Source organism: Phalacrocorax aristotelis, chromosome Z (genome assembly GCF_949628215.1).
Source record: "Phalacrocorax aristotelis chromosome Z, bGulAri2.1, whole genome shotgun sequence".
Taxonomy (NCBI): domain Eukaryota; kingdom Metazoa; phylum Chordata; class Aves; order Suliformes; family Phalacrocoracidae; genus Phalacrocorax; species Phalacrocorax aristotelis.
This window is the reverse complement of record NC_134311.1, coordinates 62,587,548-62,615,246: the sequence shown is the minus strand read 5'-3', so window position 1 is coordinate 62,615,246 and position 27,699 is coordinate 62,587,548. Positions and strand designations below refer to the sequence as shown.

The 27,699-nt window shown below is 38.5% G+C and overlaps 1 protein-coding gene across 1 annotated transcript; it reads left to right on the top strand.

The window, feature by feature from the left end:
• The first annotated feature begins 14 nt into the window (after positions 1-14).
• Positions 15-22,104, top strand: DDX4 (DEAD-box helicase 4). The gene is made up of 15 exons (XM_075078389.1): positions 15-83; positions 2,442-2,528; positions 2,721-2,807; positions 3,160-3,243; positions 5,838-5,879; positions 7,223-7,365; positions 8,411-8,563; positions 9,714-9,868; positions 11,819-11,948; positions 13,009-13,175; positions 16,249-16,394; positions 17,157-17,256; positions 19,403-19,673; positions 19,831-19,917; positions 21,973-22,104. Exons 1-15 carry the CDS (start codon positions 44-46, stop codon positions 22,051-22,053), a joined length of 1,773 nt encoding a protein of 590 aa, XP_074934490.1. The 5' UTR covers positions 15-43; the 3' UTR covers positions 22,054-22,104.
• Positions 22,105-27,699: the final 5,595 nt, after the last annotated feature.

The window sequence follows — 27,699 nt, the reverse complement described above, 5'->3', positions numbered from 1 at the left end:
GATTATAGATGCTGACGAATTTCTGAACAGACAGTGGCAACCAATGAGTAGATCTAGTACTGGAAGGAGTTTTGCAAACAGAGGTAGCTTTCTGGAGTACCTGTAATGCTAGTGGCAAGCTGTATTTAATACATGAAATTTTCCATATTCAGGTACTCAGTTTTGTTCTATCAGAGCCAAATGCGTATTTGTGACTTGGAAGGTAATTGCAATGCTTATTTCTGTGTAATGTAGGCACTCAGTATCATCCCTTAGTTTTGACTGCACAATGTAAAAATACCACACTGTATTTGCTAGGAGGCAGGACTCTACATTTAAAATCAATGTTTTGTTTACCTCTTGCTATGATTCAGATTTACCTGAAGAGGGGTATTTTACTGATAACTTCATTGAGTCATAATGTAGTACAAAAGGCAGCTGAATATTAGTATTCACATATATGCCATGTGAGTATACCAGTGCTCTTCTGTGGAAAATCTAAAAGCTTTCTTGGGTGTCCCTAAAGCAATATTTAGTCCTGGTCCCCTTCCTGCTTATAATAGTGAGTGTGATCTGTATGCAGTGCATATCAAAGAGGTTAGTAATTGGCAGTTTAGCAGTACTGCGGCATATGCTTCCACCAGATACTACCACAAACACATAGGGCAGTAGAAGCTACTATCATGTAGCATCTGTCTAGATAGTTCTATGGCTGTAAGTGGGACTGGTGATGAAACAAGGAAAATGAAAACTCTAGTCCTGGTTTGGGCATGCTTAGCAAAAGATCTGACCTGCAGAACAGCTGTGGAGTCACTTGAAGTTATGTTTATTCTTTCTACACTATTTTTGCATATCTTGGATTGATGCTCATTGTAGCAGAGGAATGCTAGACTTGTTTGACTAAGCAGGCAGTAACACTTTGGTGCTGTGGAATGATGACAAAGAGGTCTGCTCTAGACTCTCTGGCAGCTGCAAAGTAGTTTTCACTGTGAAGTAACTCACAAGCTGTATTTAAGGTCTGTAGTATCTCGAATCTCTTTTGCACGTGACCCTTTAAGATATATGAGTTTTTATTTTATTTTGGAACTCAAATGACACAAATTGGTATGCGCTAAGCATTGGTGGAGAAGGAGCTACAGATCTGAGGTAGCAGAGCCTCATCTCATTTAGCAGAAGATGCTCTTTGTCATTACAAGATGATAGAACAAGTGTTCAGTTAGACAGCAAAGACTACAGAGTAAATGATAGAAGTTGACTGTGTGGATTTAGCACCTGAAACTGTTCAATCTAAAATGAGAAATACCTTGTTTATGTATGTGGCTGTTTACTTCCTCTCCTGCCCTGTCAGAAAAGAGACTAGGGAAAGGGGTTAGAAATAAGAATACACTAAATACTTGGCACTGCCTGTCCCAAACAACTGAATAAGCCATTTTTAGTAATAAGAAACCTAGAAATTGATATATCTGAAAGGCAGGTTTTCAAAGCCTTCCTCTGTAGGAGGCAGCAACTGCAGTACTACCTCAGTCAACAGTACTGGTTATGAAAACTGAGAATGCTGTCAGTTTTCCTGTGACTGAACTAGGGGACTGAACTATTCAGCATGATAACTGAAGAGTTGAAAGTCAGTAGCTTATATAGCATATATGCATGTAAAGTCAAATACTTCAAGACTTAATGTTTGATTTGCTTCTTACAGGAAGCAGTACTACAGGAGAGCAGTAGACTCTTCTTGTCATGATTTTGGCAAAACATATTTCTTCTCTTCATTTTTTTCATATTGTTGGGTTTTAACCCCAGCCACCAATTAAGCCCCACACAGCTACTCACACATTCCCCCCACCCCAGTGGGACAGGGTAGAGAATCCGAAAGGCAAAAGTAGGAGAATTCATGGGTTGAGATAAGAACAGTTAATTTTATTTTAATTAATAATATTGTAATGAAAAGGAAAATGAGAGAGAAAAGCAAAACCCAGGGGAAAAAAGTGGTGCAGCTGCTCACCATCTGCTGTATGATGCCCCACTAGTCCCTGAGCTGTGATTGCTGTCCTCCCACTGCCCATGCTTGAAGCCAACTCCCCACAGTTAATATATGGAGCATGACATCATATGGTATGGAATATACCTTTGGCTAATTGGTGTCAGCTGTCCTTGCTGTGCCCCCTCTGGGCTTCTTGTGCACCTGGCAAAGCTTGGGGAGTTGGAAAAGTCCTTGACTAGTGTATTACTGACTTCATTCTCATACTAAATCCAGAACACAGCACTGTACCAGCTACTAGATAGAAAATTAACTCCATCTCAGCCAAAGTCAGGACACATATTTAGGCAAATCACTTAATTTACTGTACTTTTAATCTGAATTCATAAAATAAGGACTGCAGTGAGTAATTACAAAATTAAAGGCACTTGATGTGCATGTGCAAAGCTGGGCAAACTAAGTCGTTGTGTGCTATGCTGTACTGCAGGTTTTCAAGAAAGGAAATTTGTAGAAGATTCTACTACACAAAATAGAGGTCTTTGGGGATTTCCTGGTGCCTTTGGACAAAGTGAGAGTAAGTTTGATTTTGTGGGTTTTTTCTTTTTACATTGGCTGGTTTGTGTGGGAACAACATATGTTTGGTCATTCTTTCTGGGTTTGCTTGCTCCCTGCGAACAAGTATAAAAGTGAAAGCTATGAAATAGATTCTGTTCTTCAGCTGAGTTGTGGAAAATGGTTGGAATAATTGAAAAAATAGTATCTGCAGGTTTTCGAGAAAGAAAATTTGTAGAAGGTTCTACTACACAAAATAGAGGTTTTCGGGGATTTCCTGGTGCCATTGGACAAAGAGAGAGTAAGTTTGATTTTGTGGGTTTTTCCTTTTTACATTGGCTGGTTTGTGGGGGAACAACATATGTTTGGTCATTCATTCTAGGTTTGCTTGCTCCCTGAGAACTACAAGTATAAAAGTGAAAGCTATGAAATAGATTCTGTTCTTCAGCTGAGTTGTGGAAAACGGATGGAATCTTTGAAAAATAGTATCACTGAGAATAATTCAGCATAGGGTGAAGTTACAAAGAATCTGTTGGGGCTGTTGCACTGTGTAGAGTTTTTGGGGTAAATAGTATTAGCTTTAAGCATAGTATTTCATTATACTAATTTTAGACACTATATTCACTATACTGTATTACTTACAGGTCTTACAGGTGTTAAAGACGAGCAAAGAGACAGACGTCAGGTGCGTGTGTTTCCTGGCTCTAGAGGAAGAGGAGCATTAGGAGGTCATGCAGGTGAGACTTTTTAGTAGGGCAGGGAGCTCTTCAGCCTTCCTCATTCCTGATTTGTGGCTCTGTTAAAGGCTGTGACTGTGGTTTTTCTCTGTCTGAGTTAAGAACATATGGCAAATGTTAAACAGCTTGCTTGCATGACCACACAAGACACATTTGTTGCTTGGATAAATTTTAGTAATTGGAATTTGCAAAGCTGTTGTCTACTGTAATTTTTTCTTCATCCTACTGCTACTGTGTCAGTAAATCCACAGTGAAGTGGAGGTGCTAAACCTGAAATTCAAAGCAAGCCTTTAATACTTGCTTGATTTTTGAAATAGTCAATCTAGACTTCTTCCATCCCCCCTATAACGGGAAGTATTGTTTTAGGCTTTTCCAGGCGACAAGTAAGGTTTGTAGCTCCAAGAGGCCAGGTCTTCCTGAGGACTTTATTCTAATGTTGGTTTGTTTTGCTGTCTACAAATGATATTTTTCCTCATGCCTCTATTTTGCTTTGGCACCGCTGCTACTGTAACTTGTATGCTATGTGTTGTGCTACTTAGAGCATAGTAATCTATCATTCACAGGTCCTACAATTCAAATTAGAAATACCGTGGCTGATAGTCTTAATGTAAGAATGTTTTGTGATAGTGGTAAAAGAATTTTTCACTGTAGAAAAGATAACAATCATTTTATGTATGTTCAGAAGTGATGCTTAATATCCAAAGAACAATTGATATGCCTCTATTTGACTTAGTTCAAATTAAGTTTTTCAGATTTTTAGTTGAAATGATTTTTAGAAACTTTAGAAGTGTTTATAGAGGAAACACGCTAATACTCACAATGGACATAACTGCATACTTAACGCAGCATAGTCATTCCTTACTTTTTCATGACCGTTGTATGTAAAGACTGTTGTGGATATTGGTAGGCAACAGTTGCACTAGTCTGTATAGAGGTTCATGTGGAAAGATAATTCTTCATAAAGAGTAGTCTGTTGCATGGGCAGTATGCACTTACACGGTAAGAGAATGTGTCTGGATCTAGCGAAGCAACAACAAGCGGTGCTACACTGTTGTGCTGCCTCCATCTCTGAATAGCGATCATGTCACTCCAGTAGAGTTTGTAGAGGTAATGAAGGTAGGTCTGTGCTGGCTTTACAGAAAACATAACCACTTTAAGAAATTAAAGATGATGTGTAAGTATATCTTCTGATGGAAAAATAAGTATTTAAAAGTGGTTACACACGCTGTATGTTGCATCTTTGCTTGGATTCTGTGTCACTATCTTGATGAAGCTGTAGTTTTGCAGAGCTACTTAAGAGTGTTGCTGCTGAACAGAGCATTCCTGATCCAAGTGACAGTACTGGCTGCCTTTTCAGAATTGCTATTTATGTTTAGAGTTAATAATTCATTATTGTTGAGAATGAGAAATTGGATTAATATGCTGCCCTGATGTAGTCTTTTGTGCTTGCACTGATGCAGTGAGGAAGAATGCAGATGAGGGAGGGTGAAGGAGGCATTGCAGGGTCACTGTACTTCTCTGGTACCTATCTTAAAATTGTTAGTCTCAAAGCATCGTTTTCATTGAATGGCTTGAGGTGCACATATGAATAGAGAACCTATTAATAGCTTTTGTTATTGTCTTTCCTCTTCACTCAGTCTTGTGTTGCACTTTTACATTTCTAGCCTCCTTTCTTTCTTGGGGGGGTGGGGGTGGGGGGGGGGAGACATACCTTATATTAAAGGGTTTTTTTAACCCTTCTTTGAAATCAGCAACACAACTTCCTGCACAGAGTAGCTAGAGGCAACGAGTTAGGTTTAAGGCTTTTTCTGTGTATGATAAGAGTGAGGACTTAAAACGATTCTGGAAATGCTGCTGTTAATAGCTCGGTCTTAATACAGTTTTTACGCATGTAAAACGTGGTACTTCCTCACTCTTAAGGATAAATGTCTTTGCTTTCATTATCACTTGAAAAACAGCGTGCGCACACACAAAATATGTGGATGTCAAGGTCAGAACTTTAATGGACTGGATGTTATAAATGTGTGGCACTTGAAATAACAAAATGGTTTCATCTTCTGATTTAAATTATCTCTTTACTCTTGCAAAATTACCTTGGTGACACTGAAGTTTATGGCTATGGCTCTTTAGTTATTGAGAAGTTGGTTATGTAGCATAAAAAAATCTCCTGATTTTGTGGAAACGTTGAATTGTTCTTAAAAACAGGATGCTGCAGCCAATAGCATGTGTGAATTTCTTGTTACAATGCTTTATCAGTTTTTGGGGAAGAACCTCACTTAAGAGGTAACAAAGCCAGGTTATAAAACTGGTGTTTCTGTGGCATTTCAGTTTCTTGTTATAGAAACTTCTTTTGCTCAATATTCATCTCAAGTGAATATAGACAACTATGTTTGCCCTTGCAAAACATGCTGGATTTAGGAGGGATAATTTTTCTTGGTTGTCTTTAAATACACTCATTCTACCAATCGTGTCAGGATGCAGTGAGTTTTCTAAGTGCGTCTAGGGATTTTTCATGAAGGTTTTTACTTCCATTTCTCTCAAATGAGCTTTTTACCTAAAAACAATTAACTCTGGAGTGCTTTCTTTAACAGCAGCAGCTTCTGAAGAATGCCAAGGAGCAACAGGTTCTGAAAAAGGTAAGTAGCTTCTTCACAAGTAACATGCCAGTTCTAATTTGTTTTTAACTCAAGGAACATTGTCTTAAGGTTGCTGGAAGTATATTGCATAAAAAAGAAGGCAGTGATATGGATAAATGCATAACCATCTCAAAACTGTTCATGTAACATGAGTTGCCAAGCAAATACTGTTGAATTAAGTTTGAACATACTAAGTTTATCTTTAAATTGTTGGGCAACACAGTAGCTGTCCTCACCTAAATAAAGACTAACTTTTTGGAATGGAGTGCTGTGGAATTACTGTCTTGCGTACTTTCTTCTTTCTAATGGAAAAGCTTATCTACTTGAGACACAAGTGTTAGAACTACTCTATTTAATATAGAATTAATTAATATTTTAAATGCTAATTTTTAAACAGAGAACTATTAATTGGGAAGAGTGTAGGCATCTAAGTGATTATAGTTGTTAAAGCAAACCATGACGGAACAGTAGATTCTCAGTTTCAGATGCTAGAGTATCTGTTATGCTATTTCTGGAAAACAGGCTTGATGTGTTTTGCTGAGTGCAAGTTAGTAATAGAATTTCATTATTTGTATGTGCAGGAGATCAGGTTGAAATGTATGATGAATAATGGCCTTCTGACATGTATTGTTAAGTGTCAGTTGGGACTATCTATTACAACATTTACTTACCTGCAGTGTTTTTTGCCAGTGACTTTAGCCTTATTTTTCCCTTCTCATACTCTTGATATGCAAAAAGACAAATAGTGAACGCCTGACTTTTGTATGAATAACTTTGATTCCTGATCCTTCCTTATTTGAGGTCCCTGTGAAATGCTTTCTGCTGCTAACCTTTCAGTGAGCATAAAAAATTCATTTCTACCTGAGTTTATTAGCTAGAAAAATACCTTAAACACAGAACTATAAATGCACTGCCATGAACAGATTAATTTTATCCTTGTTTATTAATAAATGCATTGTTATTGGATAGGATAATTTATGGTATAACGAGTTTTTGTGGTAGAATTTTTTTGCATGGTGATCAAGTAAAGCCTAATAATTTTTGTGAGTAGCTCTTCAAAGTAAGGTCCTTAAGCAAATGCTTAAGTAAATGCTTTAGTAAAGTCTGACGTTATTTGTGAGTTTTAGGTTTAGTGGTATAAAACTCAGTTCTAATAGGATTGACTTATGAAATTTCTTGCCTTCCTGGAAGGTGAGAAGTCTAAATGACATCCCACTGAACTTAGCTTTAATACCGCCATACTAAACTAAAACAGTTTAGTATGGAACTAAGCTTTAAAAAAAAAAGTTTTAGTTTAAGTTTTCTTTATATTGTTCATTAACTTGAGTGGTTTTGTTTTTAAGTTCCAAAGGTGACTTATGTGCCCCCGCCTCCACCTGATGATGAACAAGCTATCTTTGCACATTATCAGAAGGGAATTAATTTTGACAAGTATGATGACAGTATCGTTGAAGTGTCAGGACTTAACCCTCCAGCACCATTACTGGTTAGTGAACTCAATTTTGGGGTTTATGTTGAGCATGATTCTGCAAGGATGTATATGGAGTCTAATACTCACTGCTAATGAAAATATTAATACAGATTTTGAATCTTGCAGACGGTACTATGTAGGAAGGAGATGCTGCCCATTTGAAAGATATAAATTTGAATTCAAAATGACACTGATAATCTATAGAAATGGTCCAGAGAAAGTAATACTGGGTGGACAGGAAGTATAGTCCTTAAATTGCAGAAAAATACCAGTTTAGACCTTGAAAGAGGGTTTTGGCAGCAGTTTCTGGGAAGGCTGGTAGAGTCATCTTGTTGAAGTCTTACTGGGGGATCTTTAACAATGTAAATGAATACCTGTCAGAAAAGTTTTCATCTGGACAGTGAGGTTTTTGAAGTAATTTTCTAGCCCTGTTTACTGTGGCTGCTGTTCATTTTTTAACTTTGCTTCCACACCATACCAGGTGGCTAGTAGTTAAAAAAAAAAAAGCAGCTTGTTTTAGTGAGAAGAATGAGGAAGGGCAGAGGGGGTAGTAGCACCTGGGTTGAAAGAAAAGATGCAGAAGTTTTTTCCCATCCATCTTCTGAAATGGTTTCTCATGGAAGTTAAACTGATATTTGTCATCTATGATGCTTTTTGTTCCTGGACAGGGATCTTGCTTTAGCTCCCCTTATTAGTTTTAGCACAGAGACTGTGTGTATCTCCTATGTGGAATGAAAGTGAAGAGGTTTAGTTTGTTTTCATAGCATGCCATGGGGTGAGTTTACTGGCTTGAATCCAGATATATGGGTTCTGAGCAGTTTTCTCTCTTAAAAAGGCCACCTGCAGGCCTTCACTGTTCTACAAACAGCTTTCTTCAACCTCCTCATGCCATTCAAATTAACCTTTGTGGCTTTTACCTCTAGGAACCTTGGCAATCCAGATGACTGGTGACACCCCCTCAAAGTTAATACTTCTTAGTGTTTGGATGCCTATATTCTATGATAAGCATCTCTGTTTTTAAACTTCTTTGGTTGTGTACTGCTAATTTCTTCTCTTACAGACTTTTGAAGATGCTAACCTTTGTCACACTTTAAACATGAACATTGCTAAAGCTGGATACTCTAAACTTACTCCAGTGCAGAAATACAGCATTCCTATTATACTGGCAGGACGGGATTTAATGGCATGTGCCCAGACAGGATCCGGAAAAACTGTAAGCATTTTGTGTAGTATTCATACTACTGGAAATGTGTGACCGTGAACCTTTTAGGTGGATGCCTCAGTCTTCCACATGCCCGATGCTTCACAGCTTGCTGTCTAATGGCTTGCACTACAATGGCAGATTTAGAATTAAGCATAGATAAAAATGATGGATGGATTATTGTATTTTTGGGCTAAATTTATTTTTCACTTCAGTGAACTAGTGTCTTGATACAGCATGCCAGTCTGCAGGGCTACAGAATCAGATTCAGAAGTTTTGGCAGTCATAGAAATTACTGATGAGAATAACCTCAGCAGTTGAAAGCTGGGATTTGTTTCCATATTTTCTGTTTCTGTGGGGGTTTTAAACTTTTGCCAGAATGTAATGGTATATTGTACTGGTTTGTCATCCTTGGTTTGATCAAGTCTGATCTGCGCCAGACTTACTTTTAGATGATTCAGTATTAAACATGGAACAGCGTTGAGAGTTGATATTAACTTGGCAGTTACCTCACCTTGTTAAACTGCCTAATGTACCCAAATCTTATCACTGGCAGCCCTGTATGAGAGTATTTGGATATGCAGTGTAACTTTTTGCCATTCAGTATAGCGTGGAGTTCTAGCTTTGCTGTTATGTAGCTTATTGGTTACTTGCTTTGAGAAATCTTTTGTTTGCAGAGGGGGAAATGTCCAAAGCTTGCATTAGAATCTGTACAGCAGCCTCAAAAGCATTCAGAATATTTATATTTTGAGGCCAGCTAGTCCTACATGGAAATAAGGGGACTGGTGCAGCTGTGTTGCAAATGATCTGCTGTTGTAGTCTGGAGACTGGTGATACATAGTGACCTTACAAACCTACTAATGATGATGTAAATATTATAAGTAAATGTTGAGGAGGGGTTTTGATACTGGGGTATATAATTATCAGTGTAGGTCAGCATGATGTGTGGAAACAGCCTGAAGAACACGGAAGTTAGCTAGTGCATGACAAGGAGAAATAAGGTTAAATGTTCTATAGTGTGTTCAGGTCAATCCTTTTGCAGTGTGATTTCCTTGAAGTTAGAGTGCTGCATCATTCTAGCTTTAAGACTGATATGCAGCTCTACTGTGACTGATGAAAACTTTCAGACTAAACAGCATAAATACTGATGCGTTTTTTCTAGGCAGCTTTTCTTATACCAATTGTGGCCCACATGATAAGAGATGGTGTAGCTGCCAGTTGCTCTAAAGACCAGCAAGAACCGGAATGTATTATTATTGCACCAACAAGAGAACTGATAAATCAGATCTTTCTAGAAGCAAGGAAATTTTTGTATGGGTAAGCTTTTGCACTATTGTCTGGTATTAATTATTACTTTGTCTGAATCAGCAGTGCTTTATTTTTCATGAATACTTCAAAAAATTTTTCTGTGCCAGTTGAATGACTACAAACACTTGAATTTAGATGGTAATAGTGGTTTGCAGGTTTCTTACTATACGGCTAGGGATTTAAACTCATCTTCCTTATATTGGTGGTGGGATGCTTACTCCAGCTTGAAGAGGAAATAAGTACTAAATTTGTGTCACATCATCTTTACTAATGAGAAAATGAAATTTCTTTAATTTCTTAAAAAAAACCTTTAAATTTAGCTTGCCTTATATAATTTAAGTTTATTTTCATCTTGACAAAAATAGACGTATGTGTTAAGGGTTTTTAGTTAACTTTTGGTGATGGTTTCTAATAACTCTGTAATTCCCAGTGGTTCTGGTCTTGGACAGAAATTTCACAGCTCAAGCAAGCTTTTAGCTCTGCTTCTTCAAAACAGAACAAAAGGTCTAAACTTATCGTTGAGCTCTTGGATGTTGCATGAGAGTACATTTGTACTAGTTTGCCAGTGATACTTCTGATGCTAAGTGAAAGGTTTCACAGTGCACAGGAAGAGGATTGGCTGTAATGGCTTGTTGCCGTTAGGAGGTGGAATGAAGAGCACTGTCAGTGCAAAATCTGGTGGGCTAAATTAGACCTGCCTTTGCATGTTCAAGTAAACTTATGCTTGGCAGCTGTATCTGCCTTTAGGAAGTACTATTGTGTTTGCAAATCTAAGTAAGCATGTCACTAAGTATAGTTTCTTAATATCTAAAACTGCTCTGTGTAGCTAGTTCTATTAATTATGCTATTTCAAACCAGATACAGATTATTTTACAATAAAATAGGTTTTGAATTTAGAAAGCTTCTGCTACAGCTGCTCTGCAGTACAAAGAAGATAACCTGCATTTGGGGGGAAGTTAAACAATATCGGGGTGTGAATCTCTTGCCTCTGAAGAATTGCATGCATATTGCTCAGCTCAGATTCATTATATTCTTAAGCTCTTTTGTGTAGTTCAGAAATAAAAATATGAAATGTATATTAATTGGTATTGGATAAACGTTGAAATGTTCAGTCCATCCTGTTTCTATTCTTGACTAAAGCTTTCTGAAAAGTTCCAACTAAACCTGGTAAATTTTTACCAGTTTTACCTGATTCGTCATTGTGGCATATGAAGCTGAATTAGTATCTACAAGAACAGACAGTCTGAATTTGAGTATGAAAATACTCATCGCATGCATATAAAAGCCTTAGCAGGAGGTTATAAAGATAAGCTTGTAAACTTGCTCTTCAGCTGTGTAAGTTAGTTCTTGCTTGTAGAGGTGGTTTCCTACAGGAGAGCAATATCTGATGTAGTTTTACTTGGTAGGTCTAACATAAAACCTTAGTAGGAAGAGTACTAAGTAGTTTATTGTTTGAATGGGTTTGTGGTTTAATGCTTGAGTGGCACACTGCGTGGCTAGTGTGATTAGTTGCTTTACAAAGATCCTGGTTTGGTTTTTTCCACTGTCATTTCAAGGTGTGGAAAGATTACTTCTGAAGCTCTAAAGACATATATTTGGTGGTTCTTCTTTTTCTGAGTATGCCATATAAAAGGGGACGATGCCTAACAGCATTTTGACTCCTACTGCCAGTAGCCTCAGCTGAAGAGAGAGGGACGAATGTAGGTGAAATGAAGTGTTCTTTCCAAGTAAGCCACCTGTGCAGCCTCTGTTATGTAGTATGAGTGGGAACTCTGGGCTTATGCTGAGTGAGTTTCTAGTCTTGGGTCCTGCTTTTGGTTGTAAGCTGTGCTGTATGGTGAAGGAATTGAACCTCTCTAAGCTGGTTTATGGTAGATCTGATGATTTTTTTACATACCTTCATGAAAGAATACTGTTTCCGTACTTATATAATTAATCCACTTTTTTTCTATATAACAGAACTTATATAAGGCCTGTTGTGATCTATGGAGGTACAAAAACAAGCCATTCAATTCGTCAGGTAATGCAGGGCTGTAATATACTGTGTGCCACTCCAGGAAGGCTTCTAGACATCATTGGAAGAGAGAAGGTAAGATCTTAAAACTTAAACTGAATTCCCTAAACACTCCTAGCTTTTTACATACTGGCTTTCATTCTTCAAATTCAATAGAAACAAAGATAGAGCTGTGAAAAACAGTCAGTATGCTGCCTTTGTACAGGCACTTATTAAAGTACAAATGACCTCTTATTTGAATATCTAAATACCGTGAGGTTTTTGAAAGGCTATCGTGAGTCCAGATCTCATGGTCCCTTTCAGGGCCCACTGGAAAATATCAGTCTGAATCAAACTGGCTGCAGTGATATTGGGAATTAAATTTTATAGTTCAAATACATGGAACACTTTCTCTTAGTTCTTCTGGAAAATTCCAGAGCAGGTTTTCAGTTGACGTCCTGTTTGTTTTGCTACAGTAGCTTTTATCTGTCTGGAACTATGCTAATATTAATTCTGAGTGTTTCAATATAGATTTTGTTCAAACTATAAAAAAACTCCAGGTATAATATAATGGTTGGAAAAATAAAAATTCAAATAAGTTCAAATTGACATTGCTGCTTATGATAATGGTGGCTCACTGATGTTGCACTGGACAAATGAAGTTTGGAAAAACACTTTTTAATAAACTGGAGATTAGAAGCCTAACAACCACAGAAAGCCAATCAAAATGGCAGTCTTGGTCAACATCAGTAAAGCTGTAAAGTCCTTAACACTTTCTGACATAAATTCTTTTCAGAACAAAGGCATCTTTGAGAAGAGATCAGGGTTATATGAGAGAACCTTTTTAAAACTCAGACATAATTTCAAAATATATGTGCTGAATAATAGTTTATCTGTAGGATCTGTCTTGGTTTACACTGCTGAACCAAGGTCCAAAGCACTTCAGTGTAGTCATACTATTAGAATTAGAGCAGATTAAAAAGTTAAATAGAGGCTCAGATGCAAATGAAACATAATGTGCATAGGCTTTTATTAGTGAATAATTAACTTCTACTAGTAAGAAATAAGTAAAAGGTGGATTTTTGGCAATTAGGACGCTGTATAAGTGTATACTGTCAGTGAACCAATACAGTTTTTTTCACTGAAATACTTGCAGATTGGTTTGCATAATGTGAGGTATTTGGTGCTGGATGAAGCGGACCGCATGCTTGATATGGGTTTTGGGTTAGATATGAAGAAGCTGATTTCTTACCCAACCATGCCATCAAAAGACAGACGTCAAACACTAATGTTCAGTGCTACTTTTCCTGAAGAAGTTCGGAGGTGAGTAAAGTAATACTGGAAATCCATCTTAAGATGGACTTGTATAGAGCTAAATGTCTGAAGAGTTAAGAATGCTCCTTATGTTTAAAAGCTTATTATCTTGCTAGAAGATACTGAAAAGCTATGATGTTAACATTCCTTGTTGAAAGCTTCCTTTTTTTCTTAGTTAACAGCACTAGTAACTTGCATAGATTAACTGCTTAATTTTGGTGGGGACTCTAAAGCAACTGATGAATTTTGTCTGAAGGCTTTTAAATTCCACTTATGCAGAAGTCCTCATGTGGCCCCTGTTTGTTTCTTGTTCCTCCACCACCACATCTGTGCAAGCTCAAAAACAGTGATCTAGCTGTTTTGCAGGCAGGACTGGTAGCACTGTCTTTGGCACCAGGATGTAATATAACCTGTCATCCCAATTATTGCTCAACTCACCAGCCTTTCTGATATACAATTCTTACCTATATGCATAAGTGCTGTTTGGTTTTGGTAGCTTTAAGGCTTCCTCAGATGGGTTTAGGATCTATCTTAGAGCTCTGCTACTCGCTATCCTTAAAGTTCCACTTTCCAGACTCTGAGAGGACAGTCTCCAACAGATGGTAGTGGCATTGCTGAGCCTGGGAGTAACGGAACAAAACATCCATTCTCTGTAGGTGGATGGAAATTAATTGCTATTTCCACTTTTGAAGAGACAGGCATGTGAAGACTCATTCTTAAATTAGAAGTCTAAACTTCAATTTGAGGAGTTGACATAATTTTTGTGGTAGGGATACTGTTGTGACAGTATCACTAAAAGGCACCAATAAGTATATTACAGTTCAAGAGCATGTAAACTGATAAGACCATTGCAGTGAAGTATGTTGGTACTTCAGCGAGTCAAATCCTGACAACTTTTTTCTGGCCTTCAAAAAGCCTGAAAGATCTTTTTTGAGGTGGGGAGAAAAAAAATCTTCAGTAGTTGACTGTCCTGAGTGAAAGAAGGGAATGGGCTGCTTTCTCACATTCAAATAGGTAAAACTGGCAGGTGTTGGGAAGATGAATTGCTTTTTGCTAAGGAGGATTGAATTAACTTTAAACTCAGACTTAGGTCACCTGGTGTGCCATTGGTTCCTCAGTCAACATGTTTTTCATGGAGTGTTTTGTATTGAAAGATGTCATAGTGAACTAGTAACGGCCTTGCTTCTGGAGCTGGGAATCAAGCATTCAAATGATACTGTACGTGAGTGTGGTTCATATTAATTCCATGTGTTTAGTGTTGAGGAACGTGGTCTTGCTTATCACTGCATCCTGGGAAAAGATCAGGTGTATCTCCCTTTAAGATGCACAATGTACTCTGATTGGCTTGGGTGTTGGGGTTGAGAGAGGAATCTTGATCCCTTGATCTTTAGATACGTTAGCTTTATCAGTGTGTTTTTGCTAATGCTCCTGCTGTGTGTTTGCTACGTACTGAGGGATGAGTGAAGAGTACTTGTAAACCAGCATGTGAAAGGAGGAGATCCCTTCAACTGTGCAAGACACTTACTGTCTGCTTCTGTTTAATGGAGGAAAAGAAAAAAACAAAACCAAAACTAACAGATCTACCTTTCTGCTGTCAGTCTTGCAGGATTTAGAACTGCTTCTAGAAGGGTTAAGAAACCTGAGTACTTGAATCATAGTTTGGAAGTGCATAATAACTTTCTTGTAACCTTTTAAAACTGAAATGCTTAAAGGTGATGTCCTCATTTTAGACAGTAAAAACCCTTCTTGTCTGGAGTCAGTTTCTTCCTGGATTTGCTGCCTTTCTGATTCTGGAGTCAGGAAAGCTAGTGTTTTCCCATACTCTGCTATCAAAAGACTTTGGCCAGTATACTACTTTGGTAGTATAGGAGAAGGTACTTTCTTTAGCCCTGCTGGGTTCAGTGAGTGCTCCCAGATTTAGTTTTAACATTTGGCTTTGTACCTGAATTTGGGTCTCTGCTGTTACATAAACCATTGGTCCAATTATGAAGACTCTTCCTGTGCATGTGAGTTGAGAAAACCAAGCATTTCCTCACTGACTGGTGAACTTCAGCTTAGCATGTGGGGCTTCATATATGCCATTAAAGGTCGTCTTTCTTCTCTCACTTCCTGTTTTTTGTTTACTGTTTTTCAGGGTTTAAACTTGCCCTTTACTTTCAGTTTAGAACTCTGAGATCTTAAACCAGTAAGATCTTAAGACCAAACACATTTAAATCTTAACTTCTTTATTTCCTATGGAAAACACCTTGGCAATTACACCTATAAACTAGGTGGGAGATTCAAGTCCTTAGGATGGTCCTTTAACTTTTTTAAGACTTTCCTTTTAGGAATTTGTTCCAAAACTTGAGATTGCCTATTGTCAGTTGAAGGTTGACTTGTTTACCATCTGAATTCTACTGCTGTGGACACTGCTGTGCATACACTGGACATGAAGCAACTTGTTTATTGATATGTTAATACACTCAGTAAAATTCTCAGGTGTTATGGGGCATTGCAAGGAATTACCTGTTTTGGTGAGTTTGATCTCTTGGATAATGTCATATGTAAGGGATAACTGAAGAGGAACACTATCTGAACAAAATAGTTGCCATAGGCAAAAGGTTTAACAAAAAGGTATGTAATAAACAGTTTGTTTTTAAGCACTGCTTTTGTTGAACAGTCAAAATGGATGGTGTTGTCTTTGGAGGCCTGTTTTGAATTCTGGCCTGTCCCTCCAGCTAGTGATGAAATAGAGCCGTGACAATGTTGTGTGAGCATGTATGTCAGTAACTCATTACAAGCATGTATGTGGAACTCCTTCTGAGATGGCTATAAAAAGCAGTGTTTGTATTATGAGAAGCTGCAGGGATGTAATCAGTCTGTGCACCTTCTTATTGATTGTTTTTTTGTGCAGCTGTCTAGAAAACAATACAGACACTTTCAGCTTTCCAAAAAAATGCACATATGACTACTTATACTCTCTTGTGAGGAATGATACAAGTATTTGTGGTAAGGGTTGCTTAAACATAAATGAAGTTACTTGATCTTAAAGCAAAAATAAGCTACATGATAGAATTCATGTTGCTCAATTTTGTTTTTCAAGGCTGGTTGGCGATTTTTTGAAACGTGATTACTTATTTGTTGTTGTTGGACGTGTGGGTGGAGCTTGCAGTGATGTTCAGCAAAATGTTCTTCAAGTTCCTCAGTATTCCAAGAGGGATAAGCTGATAGAAATTCTACAAAGCACAGGTAACTTCTGTGGAAAAGAGTCAGCCATAAGGAAAGACAAAATCGCTGGTTTTTAAACTTGTGGTCTTGCTATTGACCAGGTCGTTATTCCATTGTTAAGTGTTACATGCTTTACAAGACTACTGACTGAAGCTTGAAGTGGACCTCCAGGAGTTACAGGTTTTTAGGTGTATTTGTGTTAGGGGTATTTGTCAAGGTCTCATCTCTGAGTACCAGCAGATGGTACTAAGCTTCCCAGATGGTTAGTTTCTTTGTATAATCAATTACAATACTTTAGCATTATGTCCATCCAGATCATAGGTGTATTAAACTCCTTTCGTGATCATTTGGGCCTATATTTTGTTAATGGCTGGGATTTTTCCATTTTTATGCTGGCTGTATCTTAGTTTTAATGTTGAAAACTGAAAGTTTGGAAATAAAAATGATCTGTGTACTTTGCTGTTCAGTGCTCAGAATGGTGTACCACTTACAGCCACATGCTGTAGAAAGGGAGTGCATACTTATCACAGAGAACAAATGCATTGTTTCTCCTTTTGAGGAGAAACACAATGCGCTTGTTTCACCTTGGTTTCTGTGTTGATCTAAAAATTGATGGATTAAATTCAATTAGTTCAACACAGACAAGAAATTACAATCGCACTTCAAAGACTTCACTTAAAACCCATTCTGATATTAGGTGTTTCTGTAAGTATCTGCAGCTGTGAGTAGTGAAAATGCATCAGGTTTCAAACTGCAGTGGATCTCAACTCTTGTTTAACACAGGTAATGAACGAACCATGGTCTTTGTGGACAAAAAGAAAAAAGCAGACTACATTTCAGCCTTTCTTTGTCAAGAACGAATACGAGCCACTAGCATCCATGGGTAAGGATTTTTTTAAGTGAAAGTGAGGTAATGGTATTAAGCAAAAGTCACTTAATACTACAGCTTATCCTAGAATTAAGGTTGGAAAAGACCTCTAAGATCATCAAGTCCAACTGTCAACCCAACACCCCCATGCCTCCTAAACCATGTCCCAAAGTGCCACATCTATGTGTTTTATGAACACCTCCAGGGATGGTGACTCCACCACCTCCTTGGGCAGCCTGTTCCAATGCCTGGCCACTCTTTCAGTTAAGTTCTTCCTAATACCCAATCTAAACCTCCCATGACACAATTTGAGGCCATTTCCTCTGGTCCTATTGCTTGTTACTTGGAGAACAACACCCACCTGGCTACAACCGCCTTTCAGGTAGTTAGAGCAATAAGGTCTCCCCTCAGCCCGCTTTTCTCCAGACTAAACCACCCCAGTTCCCTCAGCTGCTCCTCATAAGACTTGTTCTCCAGACCCTTCACCAGCTGCTTTGCCCTTCTTGGGACATGCTCCAGCACCTCAGATGTCCTTCTTGTAGTGAGGGCCCCAAAACTGAAACACAGCATTCGAGGGGCAACCTCACCAGTGCCAAGTACAGGGTCAGATCACTTCCCTAGTCTTACTGGCCGTGCTATTCCTGATAGAAGCCAGGATGCTGTTTGCCTTCTTGGCCACCTGGACACACTGCTGGCTCATGTTCAGCCAGCTGTCAGCCAGCACCCCCAGGTCTTTTTCCTCCAGGCAGCTTTCCAGCCACTCTTCCCCAGGCCTGTAGCGCTGCATGGGGTTGATGTGACCAAAGTGCAGGACCCAGTGCTTGGCCTTCTGAACACAGTTGACCTCTGCCCATGGATTCAGCTAGTCCAGATCCCTCTGCAAAGCCTTCCTACCCTTGGACAGATCAACACTCCCGCCCAATTTGGTGTCATGTGTAAACTTACTGAGGGCATACTCAATTCCCTCATCCAGATCATAAAGGTACTAAAAGAGAACTGGCTTCAAAACTGAGCCCTGGGCATACCACTTGTGACCAGTCACCAATTGAATTTGACTCCATTAACCACCACTCTTTGGGCCTGGCCATCCAGTCAGTTTGTGACCCAGCGTCCTGAACAGGACAAAGTGTGCCCTGCAAAAGTCCATGGCAGTGATTCTGCTGACTCCCCCTCCTTAGCCAAGAATTGATGACTCTCATTTCATGGTCACTAAGACCAAGATGGCCTCCAACCACCACATCTCCCATCAGTCCTTCTCTGTAAGCAGCAGGTCAAGTGAGGCCCCTCCCCTGGTAGGCTCACTTACCAGCTGTATCAGGAAGTTACCTTCCACACACTCCAGGAACCTCCTAGACTGTTTCCTCGCTGCTGTGTTGCATTTCCAGCAGGCATCTGGTAAGTTGAACTCCCCCATGAGAATAAGGACTACTGATGGTGAGACTTCTGCCAGCTGCTTGTAGAATGCTTCATCCACTTATTCATCCTGGTTGGGTGATCTGTAACAGACCCCCAGCAGGATATCTGTCTTGTTGGCCTTCCCCCTCATCCTTATCCATAAGCACTTGACCTCATCGTCACAATTGCTAAGCTCTATATAATCGAAACACTCTCTAACATACAGAGCTACCCCACTGCCTCTCCTTCTTTGCCTGTCCCTTCCTAAGAGCTTATAGCCATCCACTGCAGCATTCCAGTAGTAAGAGTCATCCCACCATGTCTCTGTGGTGACTAAGTCATAGTTATCCTAATGCACAACGGCTTCCAGCTCCTCCTGTTTGTTGCCATGCTGTGTGTGCATTGGTGTAGGTGCACTTCATTTGGGCTACTGATTTTACCGCCAACCTCAGCATGCCGCCCCTAGGCTCCTCTCTAGTGAGCCTGGCTGTACCCCTTTCCTCCTTTGAACCTAGTTTAAAGCCCTCTCTGAGCCCCACCAACTCATGAGTGAGAGCTTTCCTTGAGATTTCTTGTTTGGCTGTGTTTTACTGCTAATCGGTTAAAAAAATCAGAAAGCCTAAAGTGGTAGTGTCTGCATTATTGGTGTCCTGTTCCCCCACCCTGAGAACTACTTCTGTCCACAAAACAAGACCTTTTAACTTGTATCTTAAATAATACTGCAGATGTTTCAAGACATCCATTCTAACCATTGTTTTCTTTGCAGAGACAGAGAACAGAGAGAGAGAGAAGCAGCTCTTCAGGATTTTCGTTCTGGAAAATGTTCAGTTCTCGTGGCAACTTCAGTGGCAGCAAGAGGTCTGGATATTGAAAACGTTAAATATGTTATTAATTTTGATCTTCCTCCCACCATTGAAGAATATGTACACCGAATTGGACGAACTGGTCGTTGTGGAAATACAGGCAAAGCAATCTGCTTCTTTGATGAAAGTACAGATGGCCATCTTGCACAGTCTCTAGTAAAAGTGCTTTCAGACGTAAGTTTCCAATCTTAGTGTTTAACTTTTTTCGGTTCTTTACAATTTCACTTTAATGCACTGAGCAACTGTTACTTTTTTTGGTACAGTTATGGAACTCTTAATGTGAATTGGTAAAGCAGTTGAAGTCTCTAAATTCACTTTTCTAATTATGTAGGCCCAGCAGGAAGTTCCTGTTTGGTTGGAAGAAATTGCTGTTAGTTATCAAGGAAGAAGAGTCTTTACACCATTTAGTACCAAAAAGGTAAGTCTGGACATGATCTGGAAGCCTTGGCTTTTAGAACTTTGTCAGTAAAAAAGTGTGTTCAGCAGTGTATATTCAGAGCAATGTCACTGAAACTTGTTTCAACTGCAGCTGTGTCCCTTATCTTACTTGTGCATCTTCAAAGTGCTCAGTATTTCTAGAACTAATTTTGGACGACTTGCTTGACTTGGACTCTTAGTGTGGCCTTATTAGCTGTGTTAGTCTTGACGTGTAGTGTGAAGAATTCTTCTGCAGAAGAAGAGGTTTATGCAAACATACGCAAAGGCTATAGTTCCAGAAGTTCCTCTACTGCACATGTCGAGTACGAGCAAAGAGTTGCTAGTCATATAGTCACTGCTATGAATCGCTTGGTCAGTAAACAGTTTGACTGAAAAGTTCAGGTAATTATAGTTACATAAATGCCCCAATCTGATCTGTGTCAAAATTGTTCTTAATGTCTGTGATGAGGAGGAGCTTTCCGGTCTCTTGGTATGGCTGATACCAGATGTTAAAAAACATTTTGAGTAAATGAGACAGCCTTGGTGGCATAGCTCTCAAATCACTCTGCAATCAGTAGTTTAGAATAAATTGCCTACGCTTCGATTTTTTAAAATTTTTTTTCCAACCAATATTTGCTACTTCCTGCTTTTATCTATGTGGATTTTAATGGCTTCATCAAAGCCAATCCTTGATCTCTTGCTTCCGCTAAGAACTTTATCACATCTCCATTGCATTCTGAATGTTAATATTTTCTTAGAGACAACAAGAGAAATACTCTCACTACTTACACAACGTCTGAAGCATGAGTTCAAGCTCAGACCTTCCTGATACTAATTATCGTTTTCTGTACCATAATTATGGAAAATATTGGGTGTGTTGGGTGTATTTACATGCCAAACTAGATCCCTAATCAGATCTGAAATCTTTTTTTCCTTTGGGTCTTCATGGAATCTCAGTTACACACTTGAACTTTTGCTTCATTCTTGTACTTGAAGCCTCAGTGGATCTTCTATATTCCTGTTCATAGATGCTTTTTAAATTTGTATAGATTGCTTTCAAAGGTGGATCTCATCAACTTTTGAGTCATATTCCTTCCAAATACACATCTCCAACCTTTGTGGAGTGTCTCTCAGCATTTCATGAAATCTGTGATGTCTAGGTCCAAGTCTGTCCTTCATGTCCTTGAGTTACAAAGTCTGACTGTGACAATTTGTCCACATACTTGTGAATGGAATAGCTTCAGGAGAAATCTGTCTGTCTTGGGAGTATTGCCCTCTTCACATATATGCAGTGCACCAGCTCTTGAATTGGAGATCATCAAGTTCTAATTCCTTTATGAGACCTTCTGATGTCAGTCAATCTGAAATAAACTGTGCATTTGTAAACAGCCTCTTTTCTTTGAAAATAAGTATTAAAGCTGTTTATTGCTGTTTTACTACTGCTGAAAGAGAGGCTTGTATATCTAGTGTTCAATAAGGATCCTGATGCCCTTTCTTCTGGGGAAAGAAAGGTAACATTTATGTTTTTACAACATTCACTTTATCTTTCAAAGGGATTGCATGAAAGAGACATTTGATAAGCAAATGATGAGTTTGAAAGAGGAATCTGAAGGCTTTTGTCTGGTTATTTTGGACCATCTTATAGATGATTGGACTTCATCCTTTTCCATAGGAAAAGGATTTTGATGAGAAAGCAATGTAGACATCATTCTTAAATAAGAAATGGAGAAGGAAGATTTTCCACCAAGCTGTGAACTGGTTTGTGTTGGGTAAGAGGAGGAGTTGTGTTTTGAACTCAGCTCAGCTCAAGTTGGGAAGGATTATTCCCATGCTTGATAAAATCTGAGGTTGATTAAAGTGCATTAATTTCACACTGAGGTCTAAAACTTACGTATAGAAGTTTAATGATAAAAAGAGCTTCTGTATTAATTAAAAAAATACAAAATTAAAATTACCTTGAGACACATGCATGAAGAAAGCTAAAATTGTTTTGTAGTGACTGTTAAATGATTGAAAGGATTAATGATTCTAAACTAGCACCTGTTCTGTTTCCTAGAATTACAGAGGCAGAGGCTATATGAACCCAAGAGGAATGAAGATGTTGCATTCTGCAAGTGTGTTTGATCCATGGGCGTAAAACTACTTTAGTACCAAACTAGACTATATTCACTTGTGCTTGAAGTGAACTGTTGCACTTAACGTTCCTTACTGTTCAGCTTATGGGACACTTAATTTTTTAAAGATTAGCTTGTATCATATGCTAAAGCTTGCAGCAGTGTATATGTATTCTGTTATGATGAACCCAGTGATTATCACAATGTAGGAAGTCAAAAGCAATTTTTTATGGAACACTTCGGTATTGAGCATTAAAACTTTCAGTATGTGTTTGCTTGGTAGCTAATATGTTGCTGTAAAAAGATGAGCGTTTTGCAAGTGTAAAATAGTAGATCACTTGAACTTACTACTTCGTTACCAACATCTTGCATGAGAAGATAGTCTTGTGAAAACCTAGTTTGGGAAAGAGCTTTATGTATAGGGATCATCTAACTTAATGTTTATTCCCTTTTGTAACAGGTCAGTTATGAAATGTGAATCTAGTGATGAGATGACTTAATCCTAAGGATCTGTTAAACACCTTGTAAGCAGTTACTTAATAAAAGTTTGAAAAGTGCATATTGATGGTTTCTTCTATATCAGATTCACAAAAAAGCCTATGTCACTGCTGTTTCATGGACTGGTACTATTTTGACATGCATGGAACATGTAACTCCATATGGAACTAAAGGTCAGTGGCTACATCCACAACTTAGAAATACATGTTTTTACATGTGTATCTCATATCTCTCTTCAGAGAAAGATGGAACCCCATGTTGCTTCTAGTTTAATGTTTTTGCCTTTGACAGACAAAACTATTCTGCTGTTTCTTCTTGTGGAAAAGTTTGCTTTAGAACAAGCTTGGTGGCTCATGTCCAAAAGGGTTTCTGAGACTTGTAGAAGCTCTAGAGGGTAAGCAGCCATTACCAGATAAAGGAAATTTCCTTAAAGTTGCTTTTTCTTTGAAAAAAATTTTTTTCATTTACCAGCCCAGTGTACTACAAAGATGCATATAATTTTGTCCCAAAGAAAAATGGCAGGTCTATTAATTAAAATGCTGTTATTTTTTTAGACTGTTTTACTGCTATATAATATGCAAAAAAGTAAAAGATCTTAACTGTGTACTTGGAAGTGAGCTGAAGGGATGGTATACCTAAACTGGAACTCACAAGCAGTGGATGTATTTAGGCTGGAGGTCTGTGATTCAGAGTTACAATATAATGGAGAGCATGACTCCTTTTCCTGACAAGACTCCTTGAGGCCTTGTGCATCCATTCTGAATTTTAGATAAGAAATTGAGGGTGCTTTTGGTTAATGGCCACAACAAATGCAAGTGAACTGTAGCTTTTGAAGGAAGCTGTACAGCTGATCAGTTTCTGTAAAAAGGAAATACTGTTACTGGCCACTTGTGAAGGGAACTTGGCTTAGTTTTGTTTAAAGGACTGCTTAGATCACTGGATGTGTTTCACGTTGTCTCCCAGCTTATGCCTTTTGAGTTGGCAGGGGGCAGCAGAGGTAGTTCTGTAACTGTCTAAAGAGCTGTTCTGGCCCTGTTCTTAATCACTTGCACTGAAAGCAAGACAAAAAAAGGTGCGGTTCTAGATTGGAGTTATTGTAGTGTTATGTCTCATTTTGCTGCTGGGAAGCTTTAAGTGTTCAAATTGCTCAACATCTTCCTTTAGAAGCACCACATGAAAAACTGAACATGGTAAAATTTAATCTTTAGAGGAGTTGAAGGTACAACTTGTCACACCTGACTAAAGGCTGTAAGTTGAGGTGGGTGCAAAGTAAAGCTGCAGCAATGTCAGGCTTGCATTTTATTTGTAGCATGGGAAGTAATGATCAGAATAGCACTTTAGTACCTATTACAAGTTATCAAATATAACATCTCAAACTACTACAAGAATAAAGAGTATTTGTGTTCTGATAAACATCCTGTGTACATGGGCTCTCCTTAAATACTTTGAGAAAAGAGTATTATTCTTTGTGTAATCTGGGGTGGGTGGTAAAAGGGTTGATAATCAGTCTGGTTTTCTGAATAAGCATTGATCTAGTTAAAAGTAAAACTGCAAAGTGTATATATGTACATACTTACAGTATCTTTTCAACATGCATGTCTGCTGATTTACTGTTTCATTACTCCATTTTTTATATATACTTTTTGCATCTAGTCTTTCCATGCAGGAACTTTCTTGATTAATTTCTTCATGCTTCTAGGTAAAAGAGGTTGCTCAGAACTTCTACTTGAACTTGCCTGCATGCAGTCCTGAAGTATAGTATCTCTTTGTTTTGAAAGATAGTAGCATTATGTACTAAGTACATTCTTGCTTCCTGCTTCAGCTAGGTGTAAATGTGCTCTAGGGTATTGATTTAACAAAAATATTTGTGTATTCTACAACTTCAGTCTGTTACTGTGCATGTTCAGAACTACCCCTTTCCGAAGGGAATAAAACTGGCCATTTCTTTCTTTTAAGGAGCTTCTGAAAGTGGTAGGAGTTGCCACAAGCAAATGTTTTCATATTGTTTATTCTTCCTGCTACATCATTTAAAAAAACCAACCAAACAAATCCCAAAACACAACAAAAAACAATGAATAAAACCTTTCCCTGCATGGGTAATGAAATAACTTTAAGACTAAAATAAGTAAGATTTACTGCATGCTATGAGAGGGTGAGAAATCGAAGAACCAAGTGCATTGTCAGATAATTCTGTCTGATCAGAAGTATAGAATACCCACTGAAAAGGGACTGAGGGGAGAACTAGGATTAAGGAAAGCGGAAAACTTCAAGAATAATATTTGCAGAAAAGTACAGTTCCTTCTTGCATATTCAGTTTTGTTTTAAGCTTCTTGTGACTCCTTAAATATGTTTAATCTGCCGGAAAGTACTTCAGTCTTATTCTCAGCTGAAGGAAAATACTGACAAACATGGGAAGCTGGGGTGGGGAATGAAGTGCATTGTCAGCTGCCTCTCTTTTATTGCTGCACTCAGATAATTTTACATTTATACGGAGAATATATTGAAAGTCTTACTGAGAAACACTGTGTTAGTATCCTCTTCACTCTGGAGTTGCATTGTCCTCCAGGTGGCAGTCAGGGTGAGTGTTCTTAAAAGGTTTCACTGAACTGATTGAAACCTGAGAACAATGTACCTCTAATTCCTTTTAGATGCTTCTGCTGCCTATAGCTGTGCTGACCTCAGGTCCTTGAATACTTTTTCATGTCTTTACTTCCATGTTTATATAAAAAAATGCTGTTTTTATTGGAATGTAGTGCAGAATTAAGCTGGGGGTTCTTCGCAAGCTAGTGATGCAAAATGCCATCAAGCCTTCTTTCCTTCAGCAGTACTTTGAATGCTGCTTTTTCTTATTTCTGTCACATTGCAGTAGTAACACAATGCAGTGCCTGAACTTTTTTCCTCGTGAGTTAAGTTTCTCATCAGAGTCTGAGACAACTGCAGTCATAAGGGTGAAAAGGCAGTAAAGTCTGTAGAGGTGACTTGTGACAACTGTTTTTGACTGTGGATCCTGATCAGAACAGCAGTTCTAGGAGTGGCAAGGAAGAAGTGAAGTCCAGGGTTTCTTTGTATAGCTGAAATGAAGGAGAAATAGCAGAGAGGACTTGGCATAAGTGCTAGTTTAGATAAACAGACTTCTGAAACAAGTGCTGTCTCTGTTTGGAGCTGCTAGGCAGTTGGTAATGGGGAGGTTGGATACTCTGAACCAGTCTGTGAGCTTCTAGAATAGAAATGTGCTGGGACAGATGTCTGTTCTGATCCTATAAATGCAGTAAGGATGGCATATGTGCCTGTTTTCTTTACTGCTCAGTCTGTGGTTATTGGTGTGATTATACAGTTTTCTGAACATGTGGCAGAAATCATCTAGTGGTTAGTTTTCCATTGCTTGTTTCTGGAATGCCTGAAGTAATTCTTAAAATTGTTAGATACACTTGAATATTTATAAAGTAACAGTAAAAACAGATGACCCTACATACAGTGACTTATGCTAGTGCACCCTGTTTCACTGCTACAGTAGGAACATGTGTTGTTTTTAACATCCTTTTATTTTCTGGGACTTGCACCAAATGGTAAAATTGTGTGGTTTTGGGTTCCATCTCTTGGATTGCCACCCTAGCTATGTTTGAGTCCTGTACTGATAAAAAGCCTTGATTTTTTTTTTTAATTTATTTCCTCCCCCCTTCAATTACCTAGGCTGTACAACCTACAGTGATACAACACTGGGGTATGAACCTCACTAGTGTACAGCTGTGGTTGCAGACAGTACTGTCCTTGTACTAAATGAATGTTCTGTCATACCTTGTAACTAAACTACATTCTCCCAAGTACTTGGTAATCTGGATGTAGATTTACAAAGTCAGGCATGGTATTGTAAAAATAAATGGGCAGAATCTCTTTGGAAATAATGATTATGACTCAAAATACTCTGAAGCAATGAAGTTCTACAGAAAAAAAGTTACTGGTGTATTGGCACAGAGGAGGGCTAAGAAATTACACAAAGGAATGAAATACTATTCATAGTAAAAATGAAAGGGAAATGAAAAATGTTTTAATAAGTTTCAGACTTAAAGCATTTGGGTAACATGACCTCCAGAGTTCCCTTCACACCTCGACTATTCTGTGATTCTGATTCTGTGAGAATAAATCAAACTGCCAGACAAAAACTCAAAGTTGAGAAGAAGCTGGGAGTTCTGGCATATCACAGGATGACTGTGAACTGTTAGTTTTAAGCAATTAGGAAAAAAAATATCCTAGGGTGCATCAGGATCAGGAGGAGGTAAGGGAGCACTTGCTTCTTAGGCTGGCAGGTAATAAATACTATGCTGGGGGAGACCAGCAGATGCATTCAATAACAGGGTTGCCATCCAGATCAACCTGGGTAGGCTGGGGGATCAGGTCTTTTGGAGTACAACTTGGACAAATGTTGAGATCAAATAGCATTTACAATGATACCTTAGAGAATCCGAGTGCCTTTCTTACTGGGATCATAATGGACTAGCATGTCCTAGTGCAGAACACCATCCTTGGTAGTTCTCTAGCCTGTACAGGATAAAGCCCTGAGCCACATGCTCCAGTCTCCACCAATGCTTCGAGAAAAAAGGTTGGACTGGAGACCTATGATCCCTACTATTTCAGGTAGCAGTAAGAGTGGAGAAAGCTGGGGAGAGCTTTGAATTCAGGATGTGATTGTAGTCATTAGTCTTGAAGATTAATTTAATTGAAGTAGTAGTGCATCCAGCAAATAATTTTTAGGGTAGTTGGAGAAACAGACCAGATACCAGTAGTCCAGAGAAGTGGAGAAGGGTAGTTGGGAATTTCTTTCCAAGGTCAAGTGAGATTTGATTTTTATGGGACATAAATAAAACTACATTGACAGCAAGTGTTCTGGTTTTGATGCTAATGGGATGCCAGTTTGACTACAAGTGATGTCCAATTCTTGTCATTAAAGGAAAATGTAAAATAGGGGTTTACAGCCTTTGATCTGCAGTTACTGAGTAGCCTGTTCAGAAAATGTCTTTTTAATTGTCAGTGATATTAATTGGAATTTGCATTTTCCTGCAAATTAGCATTAAAAAATACGAGAGAATGGACCTGTTTCTCCTTATTGGTCAGCTGGGGCAGGGAGTAGAAAGCAAGCTTTCTGGATGTTGTCAGTGTGTCAGCTGGCTTTAAAC